The sequence below is a fragment of the Erythrolamprus reginae genome, chromosome 4 (genome assembly GCF_031021105.1).
Source record: "Erythrolamprus reginae isolate rEryReg1 chromosome 4, rEryReg1.hap1, whole genome shotgun sequence".
Lineage (NCBI taxonomy): Eukaryota > Metazoa > Chordata > Lepidosauria > Squamata > Dipsadidae > Erythrolamprus > Erythrolamprus reginae.
In genome coordinates, this window is record NC_091953.1 from 105,743,727 (window position 1) to 105,765,583 (window position 21,857).

Below are 21,857 nucleotides of genomic sequence, written 5' to 3' on the forward strand. Positions count from 1 at the left end.
ATTTCTGACAGTCTCAAAATGGGTGAACAGTGCAGTCAGGCAGTAGGGAAAGCTAGTAGGATGCTTGGCTGCATAGCTAGAGGTATAACAAGCAGGAAGAGGGAGATTATGATCCCGCTATATAGAGTGCTGGTGATACCACATTTGGAATACTGTATTCAGTGCTGGAGACCTCACCTACAAAAAGATATTGACAAAATTGAAAGGGTCCAAAGACGGGCTACAAGAATGGTGGAAGGTCTTAAGCATAAAACGTATCAGGAAAGGCTTAATGAACTCAATCTGTATAGTCTGGAGGACAGAAGGAAAATGGGGGACATGATCGAAACATTTAAATATGTTAAAGGGTTAAATAAGGTCCAGGAGGGAAGTGTTTTTAATAGGAAAGTGAACACAAGAACAAGGGGACACAATCTGAAGTTAGTTGGGGGAAAGATCAAAAGCAACATGAGAAAAAATTATTTTACTGAAAGAGTAGTAGATCCTTGGAACAAACTTCCAGCAGACGTGGTAGATAAATCCACAGTAACTGAATTTAAACATGCCTGGGATAAACATATATCCATCCTAAGATAAAATACAGAAAATAGTATAAGGGCAGACTAGATGGACCATGAGGTCTTTTTCTGCCATCAGACTTCTATTTTTCTATGTTTCTATAACATGATTTTGGCCCCAAACATCTATCTGAATAGCCATGCTTTTATAGCTCTTTGAAACTCTAGGAAGGAAAAATGATTTAGTTATCTGTTGATCGGTTGTTCCAAATGACTTAAGGCATCACAGCATTAAGGAGGCTTGAATCTAGAATTCCTGAAGATGGCATTCTATTCAGGCAGGCAGTTATATGGATATCTAGGCTCTGAACTTTGAGGGGCTTAAAGTAACAACCAGCATCTTCAACTGGATCTGAAACCAGATCTGGAACCTAGCACAACTCCTGTAATAGTATTGTAGTGTGGTCAAATCTCAATAGATCAGCAATTACTTCCAACGTCTCTTTCATGTAAAGGGCTTCCATGCAATCTTTATTTTGTTGACTTTGAAAGGAAACCAATAAAATGACTTAATCCTCTGTCTGGAATTTGCTAAGACTGATCTTTTAATCTAGTGACATATATGTTTGGTTTCTTGAATCAGTTTTGCCGATTATTTCTAAAGCTCTTTCCTTCCAAACATCAGATCAAAAATGAAATCCACATGGATTCTTGGGATACTTCATAGTTGGCAAATCATTATAAATTGTCATGCCAGTCATTCATTGAGCTTTGTGCCAAATAAATCTTTATCACAGTTTAAAAATTCCATTAATCTCACAGATAGCACCTATGACTTGTTTCAGTTTGTAATTCATATTTAAAATCCTCTGACAACTTGCAAAACACAACTGGTTGTCATGGTGAATTTTTAAATAGAAAGGGAGAGATGTCTGACCTTTTATATATGCAGTACAGTGGATGTAAAAAGTCTACACATCCCTGTTAATGTGCCAGGTTTTGAGATGTGAAAAAATCAGACTAAGATAAATCATTTCAAAAAATCTTTCACCTTTAATATAACCAATAACCTATGCAATTCAATTGAAAAGCAAGCTGTAACCTTTTAGGGAGAAGGAGAAAAAGAAAAAAAACCCATATAATAAAATGTTGCATAACTGTGCATACCTTCTTATAACGTGGGATTGGCTCTGTTCAGAATTAACCAATCACATTCAAACTGATGTCACTTTCAAGTTTTTTATTTTTATCAAAATATCAAATCAGTGGGTGAACAGCATGGTACCTGAGTGTCATATATTCTAACACAAATAAAGCTAAAGTTTATCATAATCCTTGCATTCAATCCACTTATATATTTCTAATAACAATGCATACTTTTATTAATTTATAGTCTATCATTATTCAATTATTCCACATTTTCTCTTGTTATTACTTTCATTTGTTATATAAAAGGTCTACAGTAATATTCCGTCTTTTCTTGTTTCTATCACTTATTCTAGCTTTTGATTATACAGTGATACCTTGTCTTACAAACTTAATTGGTTCTGGGATGAGGTTCTTAAGGTGAAAAGTTTGTAAGACGAAACAATGTTTCCCATAGGAATCAATGGAAAAGCGATTAATGCGTGCAAGCCCAAAATTCACCTCTTTTGCCAGCCGAAGCGCCCGTTTTTGCGCTGCTGGAGGCTCCCCTCCATGGGAAACCCCACCTCCGGAATTCTGTGTTTTTGCGATGCTGCAGAGAAATCCCAGCAGGGGAATCCCAGCATCACAAAAACGAGTGCTTCACTGGCAACAGAAGTCCAGAGGTGGGGTTTCCCAGCGAAGGGAGCATCAGTGAAATTGCAGCATCGCAAAAACACTGAAGTCCTGGAAACCCCATCTCCGGACCTCTGTGTTTTTGCGATGCTGCGATTTCACTGATGCTCCCTTCGCTGGGAAACCCCACCTCTGGACTTCCGTTGACAGTGAAGCACCCTTTTTTGCGCTGCTGGGATTTCCCTGCTGGGATTCCCCTGCAGCATCACAAAAACACGGAAGTCCGGAGGTGGGGTTTCCCATGGAGGGGAGCCTCAGGGGAATCCCAGCAGCGCAAAAAACAGATGCTTCGCTGGCAACAGAAGTCCGGAGGTGGGGTATCCCAGCGGTGGCAGTGGGTTTGTAAGGTGAAAATAGTTTGTAAGAAGAGGCAAAAAAAATCTTAAACCGCGGGTTTGTATCTCGAAAAGTTAGTATGACGAGGCGTTTATAAGATGAGGTATCACTGTATCACCCTTTATTTAAAAAAAACCCTTTCCCCTTTTTTCTTATCTAACTTCCAATCATGTAAGCTACTTAAAAAAGAAAAAAAGAAAAGGAAGAAGAGCAAAAAAAGAGAAAAAGTAAATCAGGACAACAACAAAAGAATCATCCCTTTGGACTAGATGATCTGCAAGGTCCCTTTCAACTCTAATAGTAAATAAATAAATAAATCCCTCTATCATCCCTTGCCCGCTTCGGTACTTTCTTTGCTATTTTTTTACAAGAAAAATAGGAAAGCAGAAGAGTAAATCAAAACAACAATATAAAAATTAAAAGAATATCATCTATCCATCGTCCCTTGCCTGCCTCAGAATTTTAATTATGCTTTTTCTCCCCTTTTGTCTCCCAAATTTTTCTCTTAAATCTACTTGGATGTTTAGGTATCCATCCCATCTCTACCCTCTTCCACTGCCTATTTTCTAACATTTCTACCCAGGCCCCTATGTTACTCTTAAACTTATGTTCCTCCTCTAATATCTTCTCCCCCTGGTTTAATTAATCAACCATTATTATTTCCATTGCTGCCTCTTCTCTGTCTTCTACCTTCTTCATTTCTTCTGTTGACTCCTCCTTTTCCTTAGTATCTTGATCTTTACTTGTCATCCGTTGTATGGTATTCTCCATTCTTTCCATAATCTCCTTAAATTCTTTCTCCATAGTTTTTTAAATTTTCAAAAAGTAAATGCATCTCTTGTACCATTCCACTCATCTCTTTATTAGCTTTATTAACTGATGTCAAATAATAGTGAATACATGCCTGCCATCAATTAAAGCAACTCTGATTAAGCCCAGGTAAAGATCAACTGTTCAAGTAGAATTTTTCTAACCTTAGATTATACAGGTATGTAATATGTTAATGTTTCCTCTAAAGCCGTGCTTCCCAAGCTTTTCCCAAAACCACTTATTTGAAAGTCCTTAGGAGATTTCTGCTAACTTCTCATGGAATCATATTCATAAATTCCTCTTTTTGAACTTTCTCTTAGCAGCTTTTCAATACTGCTCAGGAAAGTATGAAGTAAAGTCCTTAAGGTGTGATTTTAATAGGATTATTATTATTATTATTATTATTATTATTATTATTATTATTATTATTATTATTATTTATTGGATTTGTATGCCGCCCCTCTCCGCAGACTCGGGGCGGCTAACAGCAATGATAAAAAACAGCATGTAACAATCCAATTAATAAAACAACTAAAAACCCTTATTATAAAACCAAACATACACACAAACATACCATGCATAACTTGTAATGGCCTAGGGGGAGGGAATATCTTAACTCCCCCATGCCTGGCGATAAAGGTGGGTCTTGAGTAATTTGTGAAAGACAAGGAGGGTGGGGGCCATTCTAATCTCTGGGGGGAGTTGATTCCAGAGGGCCGGGGCCGCCACAGAGAAGGCTCTTCCCCTGGGGCCCACCAAACAACATTGTTTGGTCGACGGGACCTGGAGAAGGCCAACTCTGTGGGATCTTATCGACCGCTGGGATTCATGCGGTAGAAGGCAGTTCCGGATGTATTCTGGCCCAATGCCATGTAGGGCTTTAAAGGTCATTACCAACACTTTGAATTGTGACCGGAAACCGATCGGCAGCCAGTGCAGACCACGGAGTGTTGCAGAAACATGAGCGAATCTAGGGAGCCCCACGATGGCTCTCGCGGCTGCATTCTGCACGACCTGCAGTTTCCGAACACTTTTCAAAGGTAGCCCCATGTAGAGAGCGTTGCAGTAATCGAAACTCGAGGTGATGAGGGCACGAGTGACTGTGAGCAATGACTCCCTGTCCAAATAGGGCCGCAACTGGTGCACCAGGCGAACCTGGGCAAACGCCCTCCTCGCCACAGCCGAAAGATGATGTTCCAATGTCAGCTGTGGATCGAGGAGGACGCCCAAGTTGCGAACCCTCTCTGAGGGGGTCAGTAGTCCCCCCCCAGGGTAATGGACGGATAGATGGAATTGTCCTTGGGAGGCAAGACCCACAGCCATTCCGTCTTGTCTGGGTTGAGTTTGAGTTTGTTGACACCCATCCAGGCCCCAACAGCCTCCAGGCACCGGCACATCACTTCCACTGCTTCGTTGACTGGACATGGGGTGGAGATGTATAACTGGGTATCATCGGCATATTGATGATATCTCACCCCATGCCCTTGGATGATCTCACCCAGCGGTTTCATGTAGATTTAAATAACAGGGGGGAGAGGACCGACCCCTGAGGCACCCCACAAGGGAGAGACCTAGAGGTCGACCTCTGACCCCCCCACTAACACTGACTGCGAACGACTGGAGAGGTAGGAGGAGAACCACTGAAGAACAGTGCCTCCCACTCCCAACCCCTCCAGCCGGCGCAGAAGGATACCATGGTCTAGGATGTTCTGCTTTTAATTGAAAAACTTCCCTCTCATATCTCTTCCTCTGGTTCTTTCAACTTTTCTATTTTGTTGAAGTAATCTGACTGGCTGTGGCTATGCTGGTTCTCCTTTGGATATCCTAAATATTTCCCTCTTAATTACCGACCCCTTTATGTACACTTTCTAGCAATGTTGCTTGTTTGGTGAAAAGCCTCATCATCACTTTTGCCCTCACTGTGAGAAAGGAAGCCTCTCTCTTCCCTTTCCAGCTGCTTTGGTTATTCTCCAAGATATGACTACCATAACTGTTAGGTCTTATGTCAAGGATCTGTTTTCTGCCCTTGTCCTTTCCAATTATAGCGTCTCCAACAAGTTTTCTCTAACAAATTGGTCAATTATTCTGGTTTCCACTGTGCTCTTCTTTTGGGTCGCTAATATCTAGTGTAACAGCTCAAAACCTCCCGGTGATGGTCATCAAATGCCGTGTGCCCTCTTTTCTGGTTTTCCTCATTTTTCTTTCTCATTTCAAAAATTAAAGCTGAATCCCTTTAGCTAGGGATTTCTCTATTGGTTTTATAGCCATCACCAATCCATTTTTAAACTTGGAAAGAGTTTTGTTTTTATTTCTTTAGATGGATCTGAGATAATACTGTTGGATGGGGAAGAGAGAGAACAGTACAATTGGTTTTTCATGAGTAAAGAAAGGATTTGGACAAGCTTTTATTAAATACCGTATATACTTGAGTATAAGTCGAGTTTTTTAGCCCAAAAAATGGGCTGAAAAAACCGACCTCGACTTATACTCGGGTGACTGACAAGTCACCACAAGAGGGCGCAAGCGGGAGCCTGGCTGGCATTGCTGGCTTGGGCGGGTTAGCCTCTTCCCGGCTAAAATAGCTTGCGTGCAAGTGGAAAAACCCGGTGAGGTGGGGGGGGGGATGGACTCTTGCTTCTGTATTCTCGCCATCCCCACCCTCACCTCACCGGCTTTTTCCTCCTCTTGCGCGCAAGCAAAGGAGCCAGCCAACCACTCGAACGCCACATTAGAGAGAAAAAAAGCCGGTAGGGTGGCGAGAATACCACCTTCCCCCAGCGACTTAACCCAGTGCTTCAAGTTAACCAGCTGGGGGAAGGCGGGGCAGTTGCCGCCTCTTTCGAGCTGAAGGAAAGGCAAGACGGCTGCCTTTCTCTAAGCCGCTTCCTGGAGACCGCTTAGGGATATCGCTCTGGGAGAGGGGGCAACTGTTCCAGTTAAGAAGCAAGAATCCACACACACACACGGCTTTTTTCCTCTCTAGTGCGGCATTCGAGCGGTTGGCTGGTTCTTTTGCTTGTGCGCTAGAGAGGAAAAAGCCAGTGGGGGGTGGGTGGATTCTTGCTTCTTAACTGGAACAGTTGCCCCCTCTCCCAGAATGATATCCCTAAGCAGTCTCCAGGAAGCGGCTTTGGGAAAGGCAGCCATCTTGCCTTTCCTTCAGCTCGAAAGAAGCGGCAACTGCCCTGCCTTCCCCCAGCCAGTTAACTTGAAGCGCTGGGTTACGGTAAGTGGCTGGGGGAAGGCGGTATTCTCACCACCCCACCGGCTTTTTTTCTCTAGCGTGCAAGCAAAGGAACCAGCCAACCACTCGAACGCCGCGTTAGAGAGAAAAAAAGCCGGTAGGGTGGCGAGAATACTGCCTTCCCCCAGCCACTTAACCCAGCGCTTCAAGTTAACCGGCTGGGGGAAGGCGGGGCAGTTGCCGCTTCTTTCGAGCTGAAGGAAAGGCAAGACGGCTGCCTTTCCCTAAGCTGCTTCCTGGAGACCATTTAGGGACATCGCTCTGGGAGAGGGGGCAACTGTTCCAGTTAAGAAGCAAGAATCCACCCCCGAACCGGCTTTTTTCCTCTCTAGTGCACAAGCAAAGGAGCCAGCCAACCACTCCAGTGCCGCGCTAGAGGGAACAAAAGCCAGTGAGGTGTGTGTGTGGGGGTGGATTCTTGCTTCTGTCTTCTCAACACCCCCCCACCCCACCTCTCGGGAAGAGAGCGACAGGAAAGGACGCGGTTTTCTTCTGCCGGGTCGAGGACAAAGCGGTGTGTTGAGGGCGGCGGGCGAGCAACTTGTCAGTGGCGAGAGAAACATTTCAGCGGGGAGAAAACCCCAAGCTGAGAGTGCCTTTTAAAATCACTCTCCTCTCAGCCTCGGCAAGCTGCCGAGAAGTGGGGTTTTCAGAGTGGGGAGGCAAAAACGCTCAGAATGTCACCACCAAGGCATTTCTCCAAGGGGCGGGGGGTCCCTAAACTTTCCTTTAACCCCAGCAGACACAAAGATGGGAGTGCGTGGTCCTCGCCAGCCACCCATCTGCGGGGGCTGCCCCGCGCCAAGGCAGAATTAAATTCAACAACCAAAATTTTATATTTTTAAAAAACATACTTTTTTTGACAGTTTGTTTGCCTTTTAAGACATCTGTCTGGCTGTGCCTAATGTCAACAATAAAAAGTTTTGCCAGGTGAAAAATCTTTTGCCAGATAAGCCATGGATCCCACTGAAGAAATTTTAAAGAATACTCAAAATGATTCTTCATTTGCTTTGTAACCTTAAATAAAAAAACAATACAGTATTGACTCTGTAATTTACCCGGGGAAGGGGGAGGAGGGGGGCACAGACAGACAGGAAAGGAAGACAGACAGACAGACAGAGACCTGTGACCACAATTGAGCTCAAAATTTGTTGTTAAGCAACAGCATTGTTAAGTGAGAATCACCACATTTTACTCAATCCATGACATTTCCTAGCTCTAACAGTGATGTGCAAGCTAGGGAAGTACCGGTACATCTGAAGACGTGTAATGTTCTAGTTATGGTTAACTGTGTGGCAGAAAGTGGACTCTGGGTTTGTTTTTCCTATTACAGTAAGTGAGGTTGAATGTACCATATATAATTTTACAAGAGCTCTCTCTCTCTCTGTATATACACATACAGTTTATATAGTAGATAATGTACAGTATATTTTTGTGTGCCTGTGTGCAATATTTATTTACACATATGGCATATATACATAGATTTAAGTATATTTTGAATGTTCAGTAATAGTAAATATAGAGGGAAATTGTATCTCTTTGAGGCAAGGAGAGGTCAAGTATCCTAACCCTAACCCAAACCAGCAGGAGCAGGGGATTGAGGTAAGTACCTAGGTACTTGCATTTTTTTGCCTATACCTGCCTTGGGGGGATATATACCTGTTTACCCTCTTTTAAACTTACAGAGCTAGTTTACTGGCTTTCTTTGAAGCAAATATTCTAAAACATTTAATCTACTGATGCCTCAATTGATGTAATTTTATTGGTTTCCATTTTTATAAGTTACCAGTAGCCGCTGCAATTTCCACCCTCGACTTATACAGGGGTTTATAAATTTTCCCAGTTTTTGTGGCAAAAGTAGGCGCCTCGACTTATAGTCGGAGCGACTTATACTCGAGTATATACAGGTAGTTTAAAATTAGCTTATGTTTTATGATTTGTGTAATGAGATTAATACTTTTATTGACTGTTAAAAGGCCCTTGATGTGAAAAGTTATACATACCTGTAACCGGCTTAAGGGTAATATTTAGTACCAGTTAATCAATTTCTTCTAATATTTTCCCTTTTTTCTTTCAGGGCATTGTACAGCAGTTCTTGGTGCTCCTGACCACCAGTTCTGATGAAAGCCTCCAATTCCTTAGCTTTAGACTGGATTTCAATGAACATTATAAAGCCAGAGAACCGAGACTTCGGGTATCTTTGGGCACTAGAGGGCGGCGTAATTCACACATATGAATTTTTTTCCTCTGCAGCAAACATAACCAGGATCACTCACCTGGATCACTCAAAGTGTAACTGTTGTTGGATGTAGCAGTGATGGTTGACAATATGAAACCAAATGGCATGCAGTAGCGTTTGTCATTCTTGCAAACAACCTGTTTTCAGTCATGTGGTTGTGCAACACCAGTAGAGAAAGCAAAAAAGTTTCTGTATTTAATAAGTGTTACAACTAAGTGGATTTAAATTGTTTCATTTGGTTAAGATATTGAAAAATCACTATATTTTGTTTGACCGCCTGAAGAATTATCCACTGTAATTTTATATTTGTGTTCAGAACATCATTTCCACTTATAGTAAGCACCGTTCCCAGGTTTCCACTCAAACTTGGAAACCAGTTTTATGAAAATTTGCTGCTGGTCAAAAAGATGTATCCTAGATGTTTTTTGTTTGTTGGGATTTTTTTAAAGTGGGGAAAATACAGTATGTCACATAAATTACTTACATTAATATTTTCAGCATTTTCAAAGCAATGATTTATTTTTCCAGAAAATTTTTAACTGCTTATACAGAAACATATTAGAAACATAACATGCACAAATATCCTAAAATAAAGAATTCCGTGTTCTCAAGTAATTAAAGTTGTAAATATGAAATAGATGTGAATGAAGTATTTTGTGTTCAAATTGGATGCATGCAAAATTAATTTGGATATTGAAGACTACTTATTTCTCTCTCCTTGCCTATTTTTTCATTGTAAATATTTATATATTGCTGTCCAAATATTACAGGGAAACACTTTTGTAAAGAAGCCACTATATATCAAGTCATTCAATTATCCATTTGTTATATTCACAGGTAAAATCTTAGAAAATAAACACAATTATCTTTCAAACACTTTATCTGTTTCTTCTAACTGGAAAAGTGCCTGTTCTTAAAAAAATTATATAATAAAATTAGTTTTGAATGCATAGGCCCTTCTTTTATTTACTTTGCCTGATAGCTTTTCAGAATACTGTACGTAATATGTCTCAAAAATGGGAATGCCTGACTCCAAACTGAGTTCATATTCAGGCCTCTGTATGGGTTTCCTAGATGAGCCAAATTTCAGTATCATAAGCTACAGAGCCAAGGGTATCTTGTTATTATTTTTGATTCTCTGGGAGAAAAAGTTTTTCCCCCCCTGAATTTGTTTTATTCATAGTGTGGGTATTTTTAAATAGAAAAAAGCAAAACCCCAAAATTTCTTTTATTCTTTCCTATACAGTATTTCAAATTCTTTTTCAGCTCATATGTATCAGACGTGTTAACATTCCTCTTTTGTTTCAACAGTGTTTCAATTTGTCCAAAATGTTCAATATGTGTCCAGTTTGGTTTGGCTTACATGTCACAAAAAGTTGCATTACACTAGTTAAGCCCCCTTTCCTAATTCGAAAAGTGCCAAATAAAGAATTTGAGCAAATATTATAATTAAATTAATTTGTCCTTTAATTGGGCAAATCCAAGAAGCTAGATTAGCAACTCCTACAACTCAAAAGTATAAAACTACTTTTATTATTCTTAAGCATGATTGCAGTATGATTGATCAGCATACTATAGGGTTTCATCATGATTAGTCTTGGTAAAAACATTTGGACTAAATACTTCTGGGCATGGGTTAAATAGAATAAATAACTCTTTACTATTCACTTGCTTTTCTAGTCAGAGTATGAATCCGTACCAGAATCATATTTGTGATGTTGAAAACACGTACACTCTGTGCCATCAAACTGGGACATTTTTGATTCATTAAAGTTTTTGTTTATATTTGGACCAATGAAATTATCTGATGGAGTATTATGACCCCAACTTAAACTGCTGTAATATTGATGCCTAGATAACTGAGTGAGGTGTGCTCTTTGGGGTTCTGTGGATTTTGGACTACTGGAGGACAAATAATGATCTGTTTTTTTACTGTGAGAAGTATTACCTCTCTCTTGATACATTTCATAGTCCTGATTCCTTGGTGTATTATATTGTTGTAGATTATTATAGGAAGTGCTATTCAATTTGAAAGGTTTAGATTGTAGTTTGAAATTCTTATGTGTACTATAATTAGGCGATTCCTCGAATGATTCCACATAGGGCATTAATTCTGTTTGTTTTGCTGGGTAGCTAGGGGAAGAAATAGACTGAATCTCTAAAGGCTTTGAAACATCTTCACCATCTGTTGAAAGAAAAATTCCTGGTGACGGGCAGTTATTGTTGTTTTGATTTTCTATGTCAATAGCATTGTAGACTGGTGTTTTTGGCTCCACTGATATCATATTGTTTGTTTCTGATTTCTCAATTTTTTCTGATGCTTCAGGTTTGTCCGATTCCTTATTTTTGACAAATTTTTTCTTCTCAGATTCTTCCTTCTTGTCAGTTTTAGCATTTGCTATAATTGGTTTCCTAAAATTATAAAGGAATAATTTTAAACAAAACTTATTTATAAATAATTCTTATAATAACTTGGGAACAACCTCAGCTAAAAGACCATTATTGAATAGATTACAAATGATGAAACTTATCTTTCCCTGTGTTTTTTCCAAGAAAGGGAGGTAATCTTTAATCAAGTTGCCATTTTTCTTACTGATTCCCATTATCAGCCATAAGGGGAAGGGGCTTGTTGCATATGAATCATTCCTAGCTGGCAGAAGGGTATTCTGCATTTCACATGCAAGAATTATACGATACATAGATAAACATTTAATAAGCCCATACTATCTATCTATCTATCTATCTATCTATCTATCTATCTATCTATCTATCTATCTATCTATCTATCTATGTTTTCGTAGATTTTCGCGGGTACAGGTATGACGGTCTTGGTATATTTGGGTTTCTTCCCGTGTAGGATTTGGAAATTTCTGGCGACGTTTCGATGAGGTCCCACTCATCATCTTCAGGCTGGTGTTTCTGTCCTTGTTCTAAGGCGAACTACGTGTTCGCCTTAGAACAAGGACAGAAACACCAGCCTGAAGATGAGTGGGACCTCATCGAAACGTCGCCAGAAATTTCCAAATCCTACACGGGAAGAAACCCAAATATACCAAGACCATCACATATATATATATATGAATGATGTTAAGCATCAAAAACTCTTTGACAAGCGGGAAATAAATAAATATATATATATATATATATATATATATATATATATATATATATATATATATATATATATATATTTCCCGCTTGTCAAAGAGTTTTTGATGCTTAACATCATGAAGTTTAGGCCAAGAGACAAGGTGTAAGGCTTCGAAGGGAGCATCATGGCTGAACTGGGATGTCCTCCTTCTACAGTATATTCAGTCTCAATGTCTGAGTTGCATTTGATTGGCAGTCTCTACTACTGCATCAATTTGACCAGCGGTGGACTACGAGCCAGAACGCTAAATTGCGCTCGCCGCCACGGGTCGTAAGTTCTTGCGGGGCCAGAGCAATTTTGCTGCTGCACCTGTGGAGGCAGCAAAATCGCACACAGAGCCGCAGGTGTGCCCATGTTTCGGTGAGGTTTCTTTGCTTCCGCGCATGCCAAAATACGGGCGCATCTGCGCGATTTTGCTGCCTCCACAGGTGCAGCAGCAAAATCGGGCTGTCCCCGCAAGAACTTACGAGCCATGGCGGCGAGCACAATTTAGTGTTCCGGCTCGTAGCCTACCGCTGAATTTGACCTAACATATTGTATCCAACATATTATATATTAATTCAATTCAAAGTGTTGGTTATGACCTTTAAAGCCCTGCATGGAATTGGACCAGAGTACCTCTGGAACCGCCTGCTACCGCACGAATCCCAGCAACCGATAAGGTCCCACAGAGTTGGCCTTCTCCGGGTCCTGTCGACCAAACAATGTCGTTTGGCGGGCCCCAGGGGAAGAGACCTCTGTGGCAGCCCCGGCCCTCTGGAATCAACTCCCCCCGGAGATTAGATGGTACGGTGTTGTTAGGATGGGAGTTGATATGATACAGAATGGCAGTGATTGGAGGGGAGAAGAGAATGAAACAATAACTTACCTCTTCTTTGCAAACAATGAATTGTATATGTGCACAAGGACTATCACTACTAAGATCAAACCAGTAACAGCTACACAGGCAATGATGATGTGCTTTAGTAGTTGTTTAAGATCTGCAGCCTTTGCTCTTTTTTTATCCTGAATACCTAAAGGGATATAATAGATGACACAGAATAGCAGATCACATTTCCATAATGTAACATTGACTTATCATATGTATGCTGTAATTCATCAAAACATTTTTGTATAAAACGTGCTGATTTATTTATTATTTATTTATTTATTGGATTTGTATGCCACCCCTCTCCGTAGACTCGGGGCGGCTAACAACAATGATAAAAACAGCATGTAACAATCCAATTAATAAAACCACTAAAAACCCTTATTATAAAACCAAACATACACACAAACATACCATGCATAACTTGTAATGGCCTAGGGGGAAGGAATATCTTAACTCCCCCATGCCTGGCGGGATAAGTGAGTCTTGAGTAGTTTGCGAAAGACAGGGAGGGTAGGGGCAGTTCTAATTTCCGGGGTTGGTTGGTTCCAGAGGGCCGGGGCCGCCACAGAGAAGGCTCTTCCCCTGGGGCCCGCCAAACAACATTGTTTAGTCGACGGGACCCGGAGAAGGCCAACTCTATAGGACCTTATCGGTCGCTGGGATTCGTGCGGTAGCAGGCGGTTCCGGAGGTAATCTGGTCCAATGCCATGTAGATACTTTTAAGCATTTAAAGTCAGATCACCCATTTGATTCACGTCATGTAAAGCGGTGCTTCCCAACCTCCAAGCTGTGGCCCAGTACTGGGTCACGGCCCATTTGGCAGGCAAGCATGTGCAGCTCCACTTACATGAGCGATGGGCGCTCACGTGTGTGAAGCTCCATTTATGTGAGTGGTGGGCGCTGGTCTGCAAAGCTCCATTTGCACAAATGGAGTTTCACATACTGACGCATACACCTGCTGCTTTCCCCTGCTGTTCTACCAAGGTGGAAAGGTTGGGGATTGTTGATATAAAGCAATGTGCTTGGTTTGTTTGTTCGTTGGTTGCTTGGTTTGTTGGTTTGTTTATGCTGCCCACTCCCAAAGAACTCGAGGAGGCTTACAGCAAAGATAAAAACACTATAAAATGGTAAGATACAACAATTAATAACAATATAAAAACCCTTTAAATATTATCACTACAGTCACATCATCAAACATCCCAATCAAATCATGTCTAGGCCAGAATTAAGATGCCAGTTCGCACTGCCCCCAAGCTTGCTGGCAGAGCCTTTTGAAAAGCCAGTAGGGTGGGGGGTGGTACGGACCTGGGGGAGTAGTTGATTCCAAAGATCCGGGCCCGCCACAGAGAAGGCCCTTCCCTGCGGGCCCGCCAACCAACACTGCTTAGTTGACAGGACCTGGAGAAGTCTATGATATCAGTTCTTTGCTTTGATATTAAATACAGTGATGAAATATGGGATAGGTCATCCTTGCTTACTGATCATTCAGCAACTGTTCAAAGGTACAAGTGCTGAAAAATACTTACAATTGATTCTTTGCATTCTTACATTTGTGATCTTTATAGCTGCCTTCCCACAAGCACAGAAGTTGGAAATCATATGACATTAAGCTTAACAATTGTGAGTGATGTGCTCCACAACTGCAACTAGAAATGGTGTCATAAGTTGGGTGCATGGTCAAGTAGTGTTTTACAAGTTGCTTAGTGAAGCTACTTGCCCCACTTGTGGTCACTGATTGAGGAATGAAGCTTATTTTAAGACCCCCCTCAGCTGTTTCTTTTCCCTAAATAAGTCACTACGATATAGTTCAGGATGTTTCTGTTTCCAAGGATATTTTAAAAGCTTGGATCCTGAATGGCAGCATTAAAGTAGTGTATAATTCAAAAGGAAAACGTTACTTGTTATCTCGACAGCAATAACTGCTTCATTACTCAATTAAATCAATAGTTTCTTGTTGCGGTTAGCTCTGCCCCAGCTCTGCCCCAAGGACTGTGGATGTGGGGGAGACATCCACATGTTGCAGGCCTGTTTTTCCCCCTCCCCCCCGGTGGAATCTGCTGATGAAGGCTCCTCTGACCAAGAAGATATGAGAGACAGGGAGGAGGAGAGTGTGGCAGACAGCTCAGAAGGAGATCAATTATCTAGCTCCTCCTTGGATTCAGAACAAGAGTTAATGATACAGCCACGCATGCGGAGAGCGATGCATAGGCAACAACAACTGAGAGATTATTATCAAAGAAAAGAGGCCACCTGTGGTTGGGTGGGGCTGTGGTAATTAGTGAGGCTGCTATAAAGAGCTGCCCGTGGGTTTGGCCATTGTGGAGGATTATCTGATCGTTGTGTTTCGTGACTGCTTTACTGACTTTGACCTTTTTTGTGCTGATTTTTCCCCGCTTTGAAACTAAACCAGGGCAAAGTGTGTTTCACTTTGTGAAAGAAGAAGGACTGTGAATTGCCTCAGAGCTGCAAGCTAAGTATCTCAGAACTGATAAGGGACTTGTACAAATTACCAGTTTGTTTGGAGACGAGTGCTCTTTGCTATACCAAAAGAGGGTTTGGTTTAAGTGAATTTTCATTATAAAGAACATTGTTTTGAATTTTCAAATGCTGTGTGTCTGAAATTGTATTTGTGCAATTTTGGGAGGATTCTACCAGAGAGCTCGACAGAACATTTCTCAGCAAAATACAGTGGTACCTCGGTTCTCAAACGCCTCGGTTTTCATACATTTCGGATTTCAAACAAAATTTTCTGCAAAAATTTGCTTCGGTATCCAAACAAAAATTCGGATACTGAACAGAAAATGTTGTTTACTATCCGAAATGTAAGATCTGAGGGGACGAGGTCAGAGGGAATGGGAGTCGGAATCCCGACACACCCCTCCTGGCCGCCCTTTTAACAGCCTCCCAGTCTCTACCTTGTAACTGCTCCAAGCTGCAGGAAGGGTAGGGCTGGCTGCAATACCGGCAGCTTCGGGGGGCTCCTTTCCTCAGCAGTTCAGTTCGGTACCTCCAGGCAGCTGCACCAACTTTTTCCTTCCCGGCGGCGGCGGCTCTGGCGGCTTCCCTACGAGGAGGAGCAGCGTCAGGAATGTCATGTGATGAAGGTAAGCCGCCGGAGCCGTCGCTGCCGGGAAGGAAAAAGTTGGTGCAGCTGCCTGGAGGTACCAAACTGAACCGCTGAGGAAAGGAGCCCCCCAAAACTGCCGGTATTGCAGCCAGCCCTACCCTTCCTGCAGCTTGGAGCAGTTACAAGGTAGAGACTGGGAGGCTGTTAAGAGGGCGGCCAGGAGGGGCGTGTCGGGATTCCGACTCCCATTCCCTCTCACCCCGTCCCCTCAGATCCTTATCCCATAGGAAATAGAGGAAATACTGTAGATTTAATTGGTTCCCAGCAAGTCAATGGGCTGGGAACCAATTAAATCCATTTCCATTATTTCCTATGGGATAAATTAATTCGGTTCTCAACCAAATTGGTTCTCAACCACACTTCTGGAACGGATTGTGGTCGAGAACCGAGGTACCACTGTACCATAATTACTTCTGTAGCCTTACCTGAGAAAAGCTATAAAGAGAGGCTTCTTGTATAATCTAATGGCAAAAAACCCATGTCATTTGGAAAGACTTAATGCTGTCTTCTACAGCAGGAGTCACCAACCTTGGCAACTTTAAGACTTGTGGACTTCAACTCTGGCTGAGGAATTCTGGGAGTTGAAGTCCACAAGTCTTAAAGTTGCCAAGGTTGGAGACCCCTGTTCTACAGGACTGGTTTTACTGAACTTTTCTAAGATTAATTCCTTAGTTGCAAAGTCTTTTACAGTTTGAAAAGAGTAGGGGAAGGGAAGAGAATCAGAATTCTGATGCTCATCTCAGTTGTCATGTGAGCATTAGGAAGCTCAGGAGCTTATTCCAAAGTTTAAGCCAGCATGCATAATGAATTGTAATGTAATCACTGCAGTGCCAATGAGGTTGAACAATTGTGGTATTCTGAGAAAGAGTTCAGAAGGGCCTCTTATAAACAACTGTCCATTTTATCATGTACAATTTATCATAATAAATTTACCACGCACAATTTACCATTTAACACATTTACCATGCACAATTTATTATAAGAAGTAACCCCTTTTCTACATTTCCTTTGACAGTATACAATTAAATATTTGGATATTAATAACAAATTGTGCATAAACAAGGATCGAGAGATTATTAAATATTTGGATCCTTACAAATTCTACATTTTTAAGATGACACCCTTTATGCTTAAATTTAATTTGATTTCTATTGAAATGTAAAAAAAAGCTTTAAATATCTTCCATTGGTTATAGTCCTGCTTTTCTCATTTAATGTTAAAAATATCTAAAAATAAATTGATTCCTTGTTAATTATTACTTCTCAGGATTGTACTATGTCCTTCAAATAGAATTAGCAAATGGAGAAGGTATACAGAATATAAACAGCTTGCATGATTTTTGTATTCAGTTAATATAAAACATCACATTTACTTCCTGAAAGCAGGTAGCTAGCAGTGCTCATTTGTGAATCTAAATCTGCTGTTTTCATCTTTCTAAAAATGAGTTAGAATAATAATATACACTGCTCAAAAAAATAAAGGGAACACTTAAACAACACAATATAACTCCAAGTAAATCAAACTTCTGTGAAATCAAACTGTCCATTTAGGAAGCAACACTGATTTATAATCAATTTCACATGTTATTGTGCACATTCAACTTTGTAGGGAACATAGTATTCAATGAGAATATTTCATTCATTCAGATCTAGGATGTGTTATTTGAGTGTTCCTTTTATTTTTTTGAGCATTATAGTATATGATTGATGTTAAGAGCACTTTCATGGGTGCATGCCTTATTTGCTTTTCACTATTCATTCAAATTATATTTTTTCACAGTAAAAGTTTACTGCAGCACAAGATGGACGAAAAACCTTTTAAATTTAAATTTAAGAAGCTTTTCACAATTAATTTGTGATTTTTTACTTTAGCAATGCTTCTGGGTGATGCAAAACTGTTGGCTTACATGTGGTTTGCAATATCTCATTACTTTGCTCTTTCATTAATATTTTGCCCCTTTATCCCTAAACAAATTTTCTCCTGTTCTTGATTTATATTTCTCTTCTTCTTCCTGAAGTGAAGTTGCAATCACTATGCAGGAAAAAAAAGCTTTCCTTCCAACCCCAAAAATCCATTTTACTTGTATTCATTTTTCTCCTCTGAATAGAGGTTAAAAATGACAATTCTCCCCCAGAAATCAATTGTATTAGGTATTTAGGAAAAGGTAGCTAGGAGATACCCTGCTATTCTTAAAGCTGTATGCTTGATTCCCTGTATTGCAAACTTGGCGGCTGAAATGCCATGGGATGCAGGCTTCATCTAGAATTTGGATACAGTACTCCATGAGTATTTGGCTTCAGATCCAAGCAGCAAAAGCCCAGAGAAACCAGCACACACAAAAGCTGGGCATATATTCACTAAATCTGGCATGAAGGAGCGATGCCCCAAAGCTTGCCAGCCCTTAAGCTTTTGAATGGGACAGCCACATTGCTCTGGCTTCCAAAAAACAGCATTTACACTAGGGGTTGTAGCTTTTATCTCATGACAAAAATACTAATGCTATTAAAAATCTGTTTTCACTAGAGTCTGACTATATCGATGAAATATTTCTGTTAGGACTAAGCCATTTTTGCCATTTATTTTAGGCTTCACTGGGCCGTGAATAAAATTCCTGGTCTTATTACATTAGTGTCTCATAGAGCAATTCATTACTTGCCTGTTCTTTTATTTACTACATGAAGTACTGCTAATGGATAATGTCTGGAAAAATAAAAATCTTCATTTAATATGTTTTTTGTCTTATACAGTGGTACCTCTACTTATGAACTTAATTCGTTCCGTGACCAGGTTCTTAAGTAGAAAGGTTTGTAAGAAGAAGCAGTTTTTCTCATAGGAATCAATGTAAAAGCAAATAATGTGTGCGATTGGGGAAACCACAGGGAGGGTGGAGGCCCTATTTCCTCCAAGGAGATTCCTAGAGAGGCCCGACGGAGGCTTCTTCCCCCCTTTTCTGGCCCAGTTTCCTCCCAGGAGATTCCTAGAGACACCCCACGGACGCCTCTCCCTGCCTTTTCTGGTTACAGTTTCGGAGGCTCGGGTTTGTAAGTGGAAAATTGTTCTATTTGTTCTTGAGAAAAGGCAAAAATATCTTGAATACTCAGTTTTTATCTTGAAAAGTTCGTAAGTAGAGGCGTTCTTAGGTAGAGATGCCATTGTATCTTTATGTTGTTATCTGCATATTGTTATCCAGAGCTTTTCACGACATGCTTTATTAGAGGTTTAAACTTTGGCTTAAGGAACCCAACAAAAAACAATAACAACAAACCCTGCCTTGTTAATTTTGTAATTGAGATCTAGACAAACAAATTGCCACAGCCATAGAAGAAATGTTTGTTTCTTTTCAGCTGAACACACACAAAATAGGTTTTAGCAGAACAAACCGAACAGAAAAGCATAAATCAAGTGTTTAAAAATAGAATGGAGATAGCTGCTGTGTCAATGAACACAGGACAACAGAGCTGAAATTATAGCCCTGGTGTATTAGGTAATACTCTTTTTTCCCCCCACCAAAGGGCAGAACACAGAAGATGCACAGGGAACATCATTTGTTTTAATCTGGTGTAAGCTTACGTTGCCTAAAAGCTTGTTTTATTTACCTTCATACTTCTCAAAAAATTCAAATCTTCTGGCATCATTCACATCTTCATTTGTCACTTCAGTTCTTATACCTAAAAATAAAGAATAGATTTAATAGTATTTTATGCTGTTGGTTTTTAGGTGACAAGTAAAAACATTTTATTTCAAAGCTTTTTAAAATAAATATGCTAATCTGGGGTTTGTTGAGTGTTCTTTATTACTTATATATTCCTTGATATATATTATATAGTCCTGGGGAACTTCACTTGTTAAAAGAGGCTGGTTAAAAACAGATTAGTAAATGTTCCAGTGAGTACATGTTCCAGTTTTCTCAGGACTATGGGATGAACACCATATGGGCCCATTGCTCCGTTAACAGCTCATCTGCTGCCTCCACTTTTAAAAACTCTAGAAAAGAACCTACACAACTGTTCTGTCTGGGTCCCCCCAGATGCCAACACCAACCAAAAAGAGTATCCAGACACACTGGTAAAAAGCAAAGGCAGTTTATATAATTGAAAGCAAACACAGGTAACAAAAAACTGTTCTTACAGACAGGAACACTATGAAGCTTCACAGAGGTTTCACGAAGGCCAGGCAATAAAACAGGATTCTTGCTGGCAAAAACAACGCTGGAGATAATAAAACTCACACCTCCCCCAAGTCTTCCAGACTTCTAGGCCACAAGCCAGGATCAGAGATGCCGAGGATCAAAGCAAGGTCACAGGACTCCCAATTGATAACTCTCCACAAGACTGTAAGGGCGGGCCTGCCTTTTCAACCCTGCTGAGGAGAACCACACCCAAACCCAGCTGTTGCCAATTCAGGGATGGAAATACCTTTCTAATTGGCCCCTTTGAGCTGCTCATCGCTGCCTCATGTCTATATAGCCTGTGCGTCTTCATTCAATGAATCCAGGCTACTAGCTGGGGAGAGCCCCCCCCCGGGGGTCTCAGGCTGCTCTCCCTCCTCCTCTTCTGACGTTCCTCTCCCCCGTCTGCCTGGTCCTCCCCCTCCTGTTCACTGTCCTCCTCCTCTGGGCATGGATCTGGCAGAGATCCAGCCGGTCCCTGAGGAGCCTCAGGCTGAGGAGCCTCAGGCTGAATCACAACAACAACTAGGATTTGTATGATCCTTAAACCTGCTTTTCTTGCTGGCATTTAATTCTGAGAAGACTGAGCAGAATTATTTGTTTAGGTGGTGTTCTGCCGGGCTCTATGGTATGAGCCTCCAGAAAATTCAAGGGTACAAATTTCAGACACACACACACTTGAAAGTTCAAAAACAATGTTCTTTATCACAAAAATTCAAAAGAAACAAAGCACCCTTTTTGTATTGCAAAGAGCACTCGTCCCAAAACAACCTGGTAGTTTGTACAATCCCCTTAATCAGTCCTAGCAGCTGTGAAGGAACGTCACAGCCCTCCTTCTTCCATGAAGTGTGACTCCCGCACTTTGCTCTGCTTTGGTTTCAAAGTCGTGAAAAATCAACAAACAAAGTCTGGAAACAGCAAGGCACGGTCCTGAAGAAACAGCGATCAGATAATCTTCCACAATGGCCAAGTCAGCACGCTGCTATTTATATCAGCAGGTCTAATTACTGGAGCCCCACCCAAACACAGGTGGCCTCTCTTATCTCCTGTAATATTTCCTCAGTTGGTCTTTTCTATGCATAATTCTGTGCATGCGTGGGTCTAACACTTCCTCATCCAAATCGACCGAAGATAATGGAGATTGGCTTCCTGGGCTGTGTGCCAAGTCCCCCTCTTCCAAATCACCCCCACCTTCTTCGTCATCCGAGGAAACTGAACTACCTGACTCTGTCGGCAATAAACAGGCCTATGACATGTTGATGTTTCCCCTGCATCCACCTCCACATTTCTTGGGGCAGGAGCTGGGCCAGAGCCAACCACAACAGGTGGCTGGTTTATTGTATGCTATCTTCTATTTTTTTTGTTAAAAGAAACATTTAAAAATCAGGAAGATAACCTGGTGGCTTCAAGGGTTGGGTTTCTAGAACTGCAATACATGACTGATCTAATATGATGTACAAACTCCACAAATGTTATCTGTAGGTCAATTGGTCAGTCGGTCGATTGTCCATGCATCCATGCATCCATCCATCCACCCACCCATCCCTCCCTCCCTCCCTCCATCTTCCGACAAGTAAAAAACAATTCTTAAAA

At 41.1% G+C, this 21,857-nt stretch overlaps 2 protein-coding genes across 5 annotated transcripts in view; one reads left to right on the top strand and one right to left on the bottom strand.

The window, feature by feature from the left end:
- The window catches only part of TUBGCP3 (tubulin gamma complex component 3), a 99,567-nt gene extending 89,670 nt beyond the window's left edge, over positions 1 to 9,897 (top strand). For both annotated transcript variants that reach the window (XM_070751152.1, XM_070751153.1), the window contains exon 22: positions 8,786 to 9,897. In XM_070751152.1, the coding sequence (XP_070607253.1) occupies positions 8,786 to 8,944 (159 nt within the window). In that variant the 3' untranslated portion in view covers positions 8,945 to 9,897. The remainder of the gene's footprint in view (positions 1 to 8,785) is intronic.
- Positions 9,439 to 21,857, bottom strand: part of LOC139166919 (uncharacterized) — a 49,961-nt gene continuing 37,542 nt past the window's right edge. For all 3 annotated transcript variants that reach the window (XM_070751155.1, XM_070751156.1, XM_070751154.1), the window contains 3 exons: positions 19,693 to 19,764; positions 12,967 to 13,111; positions 9,439 to 11,359 (listed from right to left, as the gene is read on the bottom strand). In XM_070751155.1, coding sequence (XP_070607256.1) covers positions 10,624 to 11,359; positions 12,967 to 13,111; positions 19,693 to 19,764 — 953 coding nt within the window. In that variant the 3' untranslated portion in view covers positions 9,439 to 10,623. The remainder of the gene's footprint in view (positions 11,360 to 12,966; positions 13,112 to 19,692; positions 19,765 to 21,857) is intronic.